Source organism: Emydura macquarii, unplaced genomic scaffold (assembly GCF_026122565.2).
Source record: "Emydura macquarii macquarii isolate MOO-44397 ecotype Brisbane River unplaced genomic scaffold, CSIRO-AGI_Emac_v2 contig_2966, whole genome shotgun sequence".
Taxonomy (NCBI): domain Eukaryota; kingdom Metazoa; phylum Chordata; order Testudines; family Chelidae; genus Emydura; species Emydura macquarii.
In genome coordinates, this window is record NW_027133103.1 from 1 (window position 1) to 12,781 (window position 12,781).

Below are 12,781 nucleotides of genomic sequence, written 5' to 3' on the forward strand. Positions count from 1 at the left end.
TGGAGTAATTTGTGAATCTTGGGTACCACTGTGTGTCACTGTTGGTAAATGGTGTCTTTTAAATAACAATTCCAGTGCTCATGGGCCTGTCACTGGTCTCTGGAAGAATCTCTTTGATTCCTCAGATGAATCTTGCCGCTGTAGAAGAATGGGCAGGTTTGTTAGTGATCTCTGGGATTTCAGCCTTCACACCCCAGTGTGTGTCACACTCAGAAAACCTCACACCCAACCTGTGCATTTCCTCCTAGAGTTCATGGATCTGAGACTGGTGGATGGCAGTGACTGTGCTGGGCGGCTGGAGGTTTCTACAGTGGCAGTTGGGGCAGTGTTTGCAGCAGTCCTATGGATGCAGTCACCAGGGCGCTTGTATGCAAACACTTGGACTGTGGAGATGCAGGGAGTCTTTTAACAGATTCTCCACATGGAAGCGGCTCCGGCCCCACCTGGGTGGATGGTGTTCGGTGCAATGAGCAGCACAGCTCGCTGTGGGAATGTCCATCAGACCCTTGGAAACCACAGTCGTGTAGCAGAGCAGAAGAAACCCACCTCTCCTGCCAAGGTAAATAGCAAATGGACACACACACACACACACACACAGGTCAGGTCTAGGTCACTGAAAGGCTTTCATATAATTATTGCAGTTTGTTACTCTTCACTAGTTTTTTTATTAGACACATACACATCTATGTATCAATATATATATTTAATGTTCACAGTAATGCTACAATCTTCTTTTCAGTGTCTGAGGTTCCAGAAATGGTCATGTGGTCTGTTAATAACCAACATGGAAATCGTTATTAAAAAAACATACATTTCGCAGCACCATCAGTTAGGGCCTAATCCAACACCCAGTGATGTCACCAAATCATGGATTTTTAAGTCTCTTCAAGGCTGTTATGATCTTCTAATCTGACCCCTGCATGTGAAAAGCCATAAAATTCCTGAATTAAGCCCGTCAATTCTAGATGAGCTAGAGCATTTATTTTGAAAAACATCCAGTCTTGATTTAATGACTTTCAGTGACAGGGAAGCTCCCACATCCTTTGGTAAATAATTTCAATAGTTAATTACCATCATTGTTTAAAAATGTGCCTTATTTCCATTCTGAATTTGTCTAGCTGCACCTCGCAGCCTTAGACTGTGTTATGCCTTTGACTACTAGATTGAAGAGCCGTGTGCTATCAGAAATCTCTTCAGGTAGGTACATACATACCTGAAGAAATTCTAAGCCCTTCACAATCTTTGTTATTAAGCAGTTCCTCAAAGCAATACTTACACTGAAAAACTTGGGATCAGAACCTGGATCTCTAATACGGAAAACTCACCCCACACACAGCAACACGGCCTTTCATGAAAGCATTATTATCCTCATTTCACAGACAGGGAACGGAGACCCAGAGAGATGAAGTACCCCAAGGTGCCTGTAAGAGGAGCAGGAAGTGAACTGAAATCTCTTGAGTTCTAGTCCAATGCCTTAACCCCAAGACCATCCTTTCTCACGTTGTGCTGTCAGTGGGCATTGAATCAGCCCCTAGTGAGAGCCAGGGAGCGTTATCCATCAAAGAACATCATTAGTGTGCCCTTATGGTCACACATCCTACCGGGAATAACTATCAGAGGTCTGGGCTGTGAAGCTCATCTCTAGGCTGTGTCTGAAGTATTATTTATGTTACTGGAACACCTAAATTCCCCAAACGCCTCATTGCCCCAGGCACTATCAAAACGCAAATCGCGGGATCCCGGCCAGAAGGAGCACAGGCAGCGTGTGTCTTTCGTTTGGGGCGGCTGCACCCAGGAGTGGCAGAAGGTCCCTAGGTGTGGGGGGCCACTGGTGCCTGAGTGCAGCTGCAGTCCTAGCTCTGACCCTCTCCTCTGATGCCCCACCAGCGCTCTGCCTGTACTTTGTCCCTGCTCTGCCCCGAGGCCCTGCCCCTGCTCAGCCTCTTCCCCCAGAGCCCTGCCCCACCCACTCCACCTCTTCCCCCATGTCAGGGCCACCGGAAGAAGGCCACCTTTATAATGTGGGGGGCATAGCCTTAAGGCAACTTCTTCCTGCCTTAAGGGTGAGTGACAAGGGGTGCAGAGCGGCGAGTGGTAGAAAGGGCCTGGGGGGGAAGAGGTGGAGCAAGGGTGTGGCCTCAAGGGAACAGGTGGAGTGGGGGCAGGGCCTCGGAGGGAGGGGCAGAGCGGGGGCGGGGCCACAGTCTGGGTGCTGGTGGCCCCCCCACTTCTATGGAGCTTGCGAAGGTCTCCAAAGGGATGCAACCCACGTTTGGCATTTGCCTCCTGCACAGCCAGCCTTTTTATTCTGGGGAGGCTTTGCCTCCCCAAGCCTCTTATATGGGCCACCCAAGATGAGGAGTTCACAGCTGAGATAGATAAGAGGAGTGGGAGGGGAAACAGAGGCACGGAGAGGTGAAGTAACTTGCCCAAGGTCACACAGCAGGTCTGATGCAGAGACAGAAATAGAGCCCCAGTCTTTTGAGTCCTATTGCAGTGCCATAACCACTGCAACACACTGCCTCTCCATGTGGGGAAATTCAGACCTGGGACTCCTGTAATGCCCCCTCTCAATATTACCAGCCCTCTTCTATTGGTTCCGGCGCTAATGAGGGTGAGTTTCAGTTCAGGCATCTATTTACACTCCAGCCTCTGGGCAGTGGATTCAGGGGTGTTGTCTGCAGGGACAACTAGAGTAGACTCAGATACTGTCTTACCAGTTACATAAAGACACACACCTGCCAGCAGGGAGCTGCTTAAAGACTGCGAAATCCACAGTAACATCTCAGTAGCTAATTAATTATTCAGTATCTCAGATTTAGGCTTTAAGCCAATTTGTAAAGTGCTGCCACTAGCCGTATGAAATACCAATAAACCCTACGTAACCTGCATCTCATGTGCTGGCCTGTGCATTCACCTCCATGTTTATCTCCATAGGAAGGAAAGGGAAACCACTGCAGACTCCATTTGTCGAATGCCCGAACTCTATGAGTTGCACAGGTATCTCCGCCTCTCTGTGTCTCCCTGTTGGTCCCTAAGGACTTTCCCAGCTGTCCTAGTGACATGTGAGGTTTCTGCATTTCCAGACAAGGAGAAGTTGCGTGTCGTGGGAGGAGAGGACAGCTGCTCGGGGAGAGTGGAGGTCTGGCACCGTGGCTCCTGGGGAACAGTTTGTGATGACTCCTGGGACCTGGCGGACGCTAACGTTGTGTGTAAACAACTGGGCTGTGGATCTGCCGTATCTGCCCCGGGCGAGGCTGCATTCGGCGAGGGGACTGGTCCCATCTGGGTGGAGAAGGTGAACTGCAGAGGGACAGAGTCATCTCTCTGGCACTGTCCTGCCACGCCCTGGGGTGAGAGCAACTGTGGTCATAAGGAAGATGCTGCCGTGAATTGCTCAGGTGAGTGACAGGGGATGTTTCTGCCACGTGCTGTAATTATCTGGGAGGAGGATGGATCCGCCTGCCCCTCACTACCCACTTGGTCACAGACAAGCCCCTCCCATCCCCTGTGTACAGGAGCATCATGGATGCTGTGGGGTAGAACCTTTATTGGTGCATATTGATTAAGGCATCAACCCACATGGCCCCTGCATCCATCCCAGGTCCCAGTGCTGGTTTGTTACTAGAGTCCTCAGCATGAGGGACTTGGACCGTAAGTCACTAACATACAGACCCAGTGCTGCTGGGAGGGAGGGTGTGGGAATCAGAACAGGTGACAACTGGAGACCCCAGGGACTTATTCCTCCTGGTAACAAAACTTCTTCCCCCTGCCCCTCGCTCCAGACTCCAACTCTCCTCCTTTCCCTTTGCAGGTGTGACAGAGATGACAGCATCACAGACTACAACAGGTAAAACATCCCCCTCCTCCCTTCAAGGGTTAAATGTACCTGGTGCTGGGTCACAGAGGGATGGAATCATAGATGATTTGAGTTGGAAGGGATCTCAGGAGGTTCTCTAGTCCAACCCCCCGCTCAAAGCAGAGCCAACCCTGACTACATCGTCCCAGCCAGGGCTTTGTCAAGCTGAGCCTTAAAAACCTGTAAAGATGGAGATTCCACCACCTCCCTAGGTAACCCATTCCAGTGCTTCAAGAGCCTCCTAGTGAAATAGTTTTTACTAATATCCAACCTAGACCTCCCACACTGCAACTTGAGACCATTGCTCCTTGTTCTGTCATCTGCCACCACTGAGAACAGCCTAGCTCCATCCTCTCTGGAGCTCCCTTCAGGTAGTTAAAGGCTGATATCAAGTCCCCCTCATTCTTCTCTTCTGCAGATTATACAAGCTAGTTACCTTAGCCTCTTATCATAAGTCATCTGCTCCAGCCCCCTAATCATTTTTGTTGCCCTCCATTGGACTCTCTCTAATTTGTCCACATCCTTTCTGAGCTGCAGGCTGCAGCCTCAGGGAAGGAGTTCCTTTCCCTGCCCTGTGAAATCGAAGGGGGAATGACCCAGGGGTGGGAGCTGCAGGCAGTATGAAGGGAGCTATTCCTGTCTGCTGGTTCTGGCTGACGGGGCCGTTACCTGGGGTTCTGCCAACCCAAAGCTCGTGGTAACTTTACTTTGTGCGAGGTGGTGTCAGGAAATAAGTCAGATGGAGACACGGCGTCCAGTCGATAGCTGGACTGGTAGAAACAGTGTAACACAGCAGTGCTCTTACTACAAAGCTGTACCTTTACTCAGGCTCCAGCCCCACACGAGCGTGCGCTTACTTTGAAGAATACTTTTACTTAGGCTCAAGCACTTACACACGTCCGCAACAGGTTAGTAAAACACCCAACCCTCAACCCTTAACAATTACCGAAGTCTGGGACAGCTTTCGAGTGGGAACAGCGACGGCTTTCTGATTGTCCAGATCTTCCAGCTGTTGTTGTAGGATCCAAAAAACACACTCACCCACTCACCACTGAGTCCAAGCAGAGATCCCCTCCCCCCCATTTATCCTCGTTAGCAGACAATCACAGGACAAGGAACACGAAAAGAAAATCAAAAGCAAGACCTAAGGTTACCAGAGTACTTAATTAGCCAGGTATGTTCTGACAGAATTTGCGTATCTTGAGGCCAGGACAAACATCTCCCACAGGACATGCATAAATAAGCTTATTGGTCTTTTCCTGAAGCACAGATCCCAGCACGTCCACCAGAGCAGCAGGGAGGGAGAGCAGGGTCAGGCAAAGGTTATAAAGGGGCTCCTCTTCCCTCCTGCCTTAGTCATGCCAAAGCTGCACAGACCTGCTGAAAGGCCTATCATTTTTGGCTGCTCTGAGCAACAAGTATGATACACGATTATGTGGTCCTTGGCTCTTTTACTGCTCTATTCAAAATCTCCCTGTACAGGGCCAGGCCCATGATTTACACAGCAGCCTGTGAGCTGCCACCATGGCGCACAGAACGTGTCCCAGCCCATTACCTGCTGTCCTGGGCCGTGCAATGAGTGACTGGGGAGCTCCCCAGGGCCCCCCTGACTCTCACAGAATAATCTCTTCCATGTTTATTTCCATCCAGCTTCCCCGCGCCGCCCTCCAATCGACAGCGGGAGAGTCACGGTGCCCGTGGTCGTCTGCATTATCCTGGGGACCCTGCTCTGCTTCGTCTTAATTGTTCTGGGTGCGCAGGTGCGAAGCACCAGGGCCCAGCGCAGAGGTGGGTCCCGATTGGTGTCTCTGTGTGAAATGCCTCAGCAGTAGCAGGGGTGCTGCAGGGTGTCAGTGAAGGCGTTACCAGGCCAGGAGGGGTGGCCAAGGGTGCCTGTTAACTCCTCTCTTTTTTAATATTTCATTAACTTTCTTGCATTGGAACAGCTCAGCTATACAATTTAGAGGTGATGCTAACTAGGGAGCATCCCAGTTTCAGGGAAACTGCACCTGTATCCCCCCGTGCTCCACTCCAGGAGTGCCCAGTCAGGCCGCAGGTCTCCAGCTGTCCCATCTCTGCGTAGGACGCCCTGTCTCAGCCCTTCTGACCAAGGGGTTTGAAGGCTGCACAGCCCCCTGCCTTACACTGTGAGATCCCCAGAAGTCAGCCTGCCTAAAGGCCAGCCCCCGCGCTGTGCTTGTTTCTGCCCAAGGGCTCTGAGCAGTGCATTGCCAGCAATTACCAGTTACCACCCAGCTCTGTCTCAGCACATTACACCGTATTCTTAGGAAAAAGCATCACCGAGAAAACATTTAAAAAACACAGTAGAATATCTAATGGTGCCTTCCTGCCTTAAACTCTATGGGGAAAAAGTTTCATCACCATTTTGCATATGGGGGCAAACACCAGCATGGGGGAGAAGAAATATTTAAGCTGTTCCAAAGGGGAATAACCGCGAATAATGGATTGAGATTAAAAACTGAACATTTAGGCTGAATGTGAAAAATCTTCCTGGCAATGAACGAGCCTGTGGAACCTTTACCAAAGGGGTGCAGTGGAAAGGGATGTCCTCACCGTCACCTGGGACATATAAATCTACCCTGGGCAGAGCAGTAGGAATGTGTTGTTGGGACCAGTCCAGCACTGGCCCCAGGGGAAAGGAGGGGATGATCTCATTGTATTTCCCATCTCTGGTTGCAATGACCTATGCAAACACGGCACTTTGTTTTCAGGTTCCAGGAAAGCATTGGATCCCTTCTCTGAGACTGTGTATGAGGAGATTGATTATAACCTGATGAGAGAGAAGCAGGAGATGTTCAGTCACTCAGGTCTGTGTGTCTCAATCCTAACAGGGAACAAATATTTAACGCACTTTCCATTCTGTGACCCTGACCCAGAGCTAAATCACAGCACCTCCAGCCGTGTGAGCTTGTGATTGGAGCTGGGGGAAATGTTTGGTTACACAAAAATTAGGTGAATATTATGTACGCACAGGTGCCACTGAAATTTTATGAAGGGGAAGTCACTCACCAGGGGCACTGCCGTTAGCACCCACCAGTTCTTCTCTAGGAGAAAAAGATTTTGCTCAGGGTTCAGTACAGCTTCCACCTTGCTAGATGGCAGTCCATCTATAGTTCTGTTTTTCCTGAGAAACAAAATGCAAGAGTTTATTGCTGCTGCTGACTCAGTGATCACAAATATTCCTCACCACACAAATACAACCGTGAAAAATACAGACTCAGAGATGCCGAAACATTTTACAAATTCATGTCAATTTCACCAAACTGTTCCAAACACACACACACACACACAAACAAATTTGGTTTGTTTCAACATTTTCTAAACAAAACATTTTGTTTTTTCAATTTTAAATTACTTTCATTTAGAAATTTCCTTTAATTTTATTTTTAAAAAGTTAAATATCATTTGGATAAATCGCAAACTGTTTCATTCAATATGAATTTTTCGTTTTTCTTTTACTTTGACTTTGCCAAAAAAAAAATTAAAAAGTCATTTTTGGCTGAACACAAAATCATTAAAATTTTTTTTTTACAATCTCCAGCAAACCAAAAATTCTGTTTCTCACCCAGCTTTAGCCGTGAATGCTGCAGGAGTTGGGTCTGTGCTGAGAACAGCAGTTACTCATGTCGACCAATGAAAATGGGCTTCCTCCCCACCATACTCTGCAAGTCCCATTTCTAGGGACAGTTAATGTCACTCTGCCCCTCCTGCAGCCTTGGAGTGTGACCTGTTAAGAATCAGGAAAGTGATTGTCGGGGGTGAGGCTAAACTGTCATTTGAAAATCATTTTGGAAAATTGATTCAGGAGATGTTCTCTGTCCCCTGCCACTGCAGTGCCTGGTCTGCTGGGTGGGGTCCCTCCTGCCCCCAGAGCAGAGAGATCAGCCCAGGAGAGTGTCATGACTTTGAGTCACGACCCTTTTATCCTCTGTGCCGTTTTGTCTCACTGTCAGATGGGAACATCCTGCCCAAGAGCTGTGCTGTGCTGTGACTCTGGGAACATGCTCAGGCCATCCCCCAACACCACTGCCAAGATGGTTAGAGTGATTCACAGGCTCTGCTCTAGAACCTGTCTTGGCTGACGTCAAGGTCTCCGGCCCTGGCTCACGTGTGTCAGTACCAACCTCAAGGCAGACTGAAAAGAAGCAGGGCACAAACCCCAAATTGGCTGTCAATTCTATACTTAGATTTCACCCATCAAGCATCAAGTGTAAACGCCTCGGGCACTATTACAGCCTCACCATGGAGTCACAGACAGTCCCCTTGGGTGCTCTGATCTATCCTGTCACCTAGGCAAGCTTTCCTTTGTGATAGATGGTCCCTTACACCAAAAATCACAGCAGTATTCAGGTCACTGCCAGTCCCAAAGGACCAGTCGCTCACCCCAGGTCAATTGCACCTTAGATCTCACACCAAGGATGCTCGTAGCCAATCCTGTAATAAACTGTCTAAGGATGTATTCACTAGGAAAAGAAATGAGAGTTATTTCCAAGGTTAAAGCAGGTAAACCTGCACACACAGATAAAGTCCGGTCTATCAGTGTGACGGCCTAATCAGGAAACAACAGGGAGAGCTGATCCACTGATTAATGAGGGAGGTGGGTATTTACCCTTAAGAAGGAGCAGTCCCCTCTGTGACTGAGGAGGCCAGGACCATTGTGGAACTGTCCTGGATCTATAGCCAGAGACGAGTGTCCTTCACTCACCCACTGGGGAATGGGAATTCCCAGCGTCTTTCAGGTCAGACTGTAGCATCTCCTGTCACTTTTATCACATTTTGTGTCAGACTCTTCTGGCTCATAGCTGCTGTGATTCAGCATCTCCTCTGGAAGGAGGACGAGACTGAGACCAGAAATCCTGCTCCAGGGCCCAGTTGTGTTCCCAGGCCCACAGTTCTGCTGTTCTCACCATGATGAATTTCTGTTTCTCGTCTCTCCAGTTTCCTATTCAGTTGATTCAGTGACAAAGCTGCAGCATTACTCTAGGGACAGCGAGGGGGAAAATGAGCCCGGATCAGAAAAAGGTAATGGGGGAAGGCACAGGATGGATGAATGGACTATCAGATGGATAGTGATCAATGGCTCAATGTCTAGTTGGCAGCTGGTAATAAGTGGACTTCCCCAGATGTCGGTGCTCAAGCCAGTTTTGTTCAACATCTTCATTAATGATCTGGAAGATGGGAGGAATTGTATCCTCAGCAAGTTTGCAGCTGACACTAAGATGGGGGGAGTGGTAGATACGCTGGAGAGTAGGGATAGGATACAGAGTAACCTAAACAAATTGGAGGACTGGGCCAAAATAAATCTGACAAGATTCAACAAGGACAGTTCAGAGTTTCTACACTTAGGATGGAGAATCCCATACACTGCTACAGACCGGGAAACGAGTGCCTAAGCAGCAGTTCTGCAGAAAAGGACCTGGGTGTTTCACTGGACAAGATGCTGGAGTCAACAGTGTGCCCTGATTTTCCAACAAGGCTAACAGCATATCTGAGCTGCATTTGTAGGAGCATTGCAAACAGATTGTGGGAAGTAATATTTCTGCTCTGTTTGTGTCCAGTTATGGGCCCCCACTACAGAAAGGAAGTGGACAAATTGGAGAGAGTCCAGAGGAGGGCAACAAAAATGATTAGGGGCCTGGAGCACATGACTTACGAGGAGAGGCTGTGGAACTAGGCTTGTTTAGTCTGCAGAACAGAAGAATGAGGAGGAATTTGATAGCAACCTTTAACTACCTGAAGTGTAGGAGGATGGAGCTTGGCTGTTCTCAGTGGTGGCAGATGACAGAACTAGGAGCAATGGTCTTGAGTTGCAGTGCAGGAGGTCTAGGTTGGATATTAGGAAAATCTTTTTCATTAGGCACGTGGTGAAGCACTGGAATAGGTTACCTAGGGAGGCTGTGGAATCTACACCCTTGGAGGTTTAAGGCCTGGCTTGGCAAAGCCCTGGCTGGGATGGTTTAACTGGGGTTGGTTCTGCTTTGAGCAGGGGATTGGACTAGATGACCTCCTGAGGTCCCTTCCAACCCTATTATTCTACGATTCCATGACAGACTCAGTTGGATTACAGTAACTTGTGGTGACACAGGCTGAGTGTGGTGTTTGCTGTTTTAGAGGGAGCTTCCCCTGGGGGGTCTCAGTTGGATTACGATAACGTGGAGGAGTCTCCCTTGAACAACGTCCCCCAGTCATCAGATGACATCCCCCAGACTCTTGATGATCGAGGTGAGCAGTGAATCCGCCTCCTGGGAGCAACTTTGCCCTGTCGAAATAACTAAATGTATTTACCATTAGAGACAATAGTGGTTTGTTAAGAAAACTACTAAGTTCACCAAGCAGTATTTGCTGTTGATGTAACGCTGGGGGCACAGATCAGGTGCAGTACAAGAGCTGTGTGGAGCACAAGATGTAGGGAAGCGTGTGATGTCCTAGGTCATGACACAGACCCATTGCAGGGACGGAAGGAGTAGTTCGCACAGGAGCTGCCCACGCTGTACCTGGCTCAGCTCACTGCTCTGTGACCCTCACTGCCGTGAGCACTAAGGTTACTCACGATTTGTAAAGACAACACACTGAAGCAGAGACCTCTGCAGTGCAGCAATGTTCCCCGCCAGCCTTTCCTGGCCTGTGGCTATTGCAGCTTATACACATCAGTTTCACACACTCTGTGATGGGGTGGGTGGGACATACAGATACTACACCCAAAGGCCCATCGCTCACCCTTACTAGGTAGCTCAGCTCCCAGTGCTGTCAGTGTGTTGGAGACGGATGGCAGATTATGAGGTAAACTTTAGCAGGAGAAGGCATTGAAAAGACGTTTTAAAATAATGTCAAGTTTTGGAAGCTGGGGACAAACTCTCTGGACAATTCCATTTCTATTTCTAATGATTAGAACAAAAGGCCTTGTGGAGCGATTCTGCTGGACTAGATCCCAGTCACCTCTTTCTAGAACTCCCCCTCGTCATCTGCGAGCCCCAGGATCCTCACAATCAAATAAACGTGATATGTAAAATCCCTCTGAGCCTGAGGGTTGCAGAGAAGGGCTCCCCTTACTGCCTCAAAGATGGAAGTTAAGTGCTAAGAGAGCCCCAGAGATCGGTGTAGCTGGGATAGCTGCAGCTCATAGTTCGCCGTGAATATTCTCTTAATCACTTCACATCTTCACTGCAGGTGCCTCTGCCCTGCCTGCAGATGTCACAGGGGATGGTTATGATGATGCCAGAGAAGTGCCTGACCCTGAAGATGACCCTGTTTGGGGGCAGAATGATGAGGAAGGCCCTGGGACGCGTGACAGGAACAGGGATTCACACACAGGTGAGTGGAGAACTGTTTGCACTTCACGGTTTCTCTCCAGAATGGGATGGCTGGAAATGTGGGTTACACAGGAAGGGAACAACCCTGGCCAAGCCGATGCCTGTGAGAAAAACTCTCCTTCTCTTCATTCCCTCAGCACCTCGATGGTGTCAGGAAAAGCAGGGTCCTCGCTGTGCGGTACTCAGTGGAGAAATCAGCAAGATACCTGGGATCCCTCAGTCTCTAGGTGTAAATCCTGGGGTGGCTGCCCACACCCTTGATGTCCTGGATTCCCAGCCATTTACTGCATGTGTGTCCTTTGGGCAGAATCTTATAAACTAAAGTCCTGCTCCCGCTGCGCAAATGTTAAAGAGATGAGACACTTTCTGTAAAACTGGGCCTTGTCCATTATCCATGGCCATAATCTCCACTCACCGTTGTGTCATGAGGAGAGACACCATCATTAAACTCAGAGGAAATGGAGTGGTGATGAAATGGGCATTGCTTATGTTTTTGTTTACTGTTTAATATGTTTTTGTTTACTGTTAGTGCAGCGTGAATTTTAGGATGTCCTTAACTAAGAGCTCCCTGCTTGTAAGAGTTTGGGATTTGTACATGAAGTGACAGGTAAATACACTTGTCACTTGGCAACTTTACCTGGCCTGAAAACCAAAGATTTTATTTCCAGAACATGCACGGAGATGAGAGATTAGAACTTGTCATGGACACTATCAGAAGAATGAGGAGGGAACATTTCCTAACCCATACTATAAAGTGCAATCCACTCTTGCTGTGCGGCCACACGTAGCTATAGAATGGATCCACTGACTGTATGTCTCCCTTGGTATTTTCAGGTTGGCGTCTGCATTCACTAAGGAGTGAAGGCATCTCTGGGATGGAGAAGGAAACCCAGTTCCTGCCTCCTGGAGACACAGATTATGATGATGTGGGACATGGTGACTGAGGGATCAGTATCAGAACAATTTGATTGGACCAAATAAGCTTGTGATGATCCAAACGCTTGTCCTCTTTCTCTCAGAAAAGCTCCCTCTGCTATGATGGCCCAGAGACAGTCCCTGCCAGGTGGATAGACACAGCAGGTGTTTCATTAGGGTTTGTGTGAAGTTGCAGGAAATACAACTGTGAGTGGGAAAAGGTTCAGAAATTTCCTCTCCGTAATTTCCCACTGATCGGATGGGGTAGATGTTTCCTGACTTTTATCCCTGTAATGTTTTCAGCTTGAATTTGTGCCTTTTTCGTAATAAATCATTTCTGAAAATCTGCCCAGGAGTGTACGTTTTTCTTGACAGATGAACTGAGCAGTTTCCAGGGCTCATCTCTGGGAGAGGCTGAGATTGAACAAATCCCAGAGACAAGGATGGGCCACCAGTGGGCATGGCAGGCTGATTGATGGTGCGAGAGTTTAAGTGGAAAGTTCAGAGGCATGTGGTGAAAATTAGCAACCAGCAAGAGAACATTCGGAGATGACCAAGAAGGTTGTTTCTAAACCTAATTTAGACTTGAAACTTTCATTGACTCCAAGGAGATAAATGGGAAATTCTCCCTGGGTGATTCACACCTGAAATTTAACAAATGCTGAAAAGAATTCCA

General features: G+C 48.5%; 1 protein-coding gene across 1 annotated transcript in view; it reads left to right on the plus strand.

Moving 5' to 3' along the window:
* Window positions 1-2,974: 2,974 nt before the first annotated feature.
* Window positions 2,975-12,781, plus strand: part of LOC137167691 (antigen WC1.1-like) — a gene marked incomplete at its 3' end in the record, with an annotated part of 55,606 nt that continues 45,799 nt past the window's right edge. The window contains exon 1 of the mRNA XM_067569938.1: window positions 2,975-3,401. Within this exon, the coding sequence (XP_067426039.1) occupies window positions 2,975-3,401 (427 nt within the window). The remainder of the gene's footprint in view (window positions 3,402-12,781) is intronic.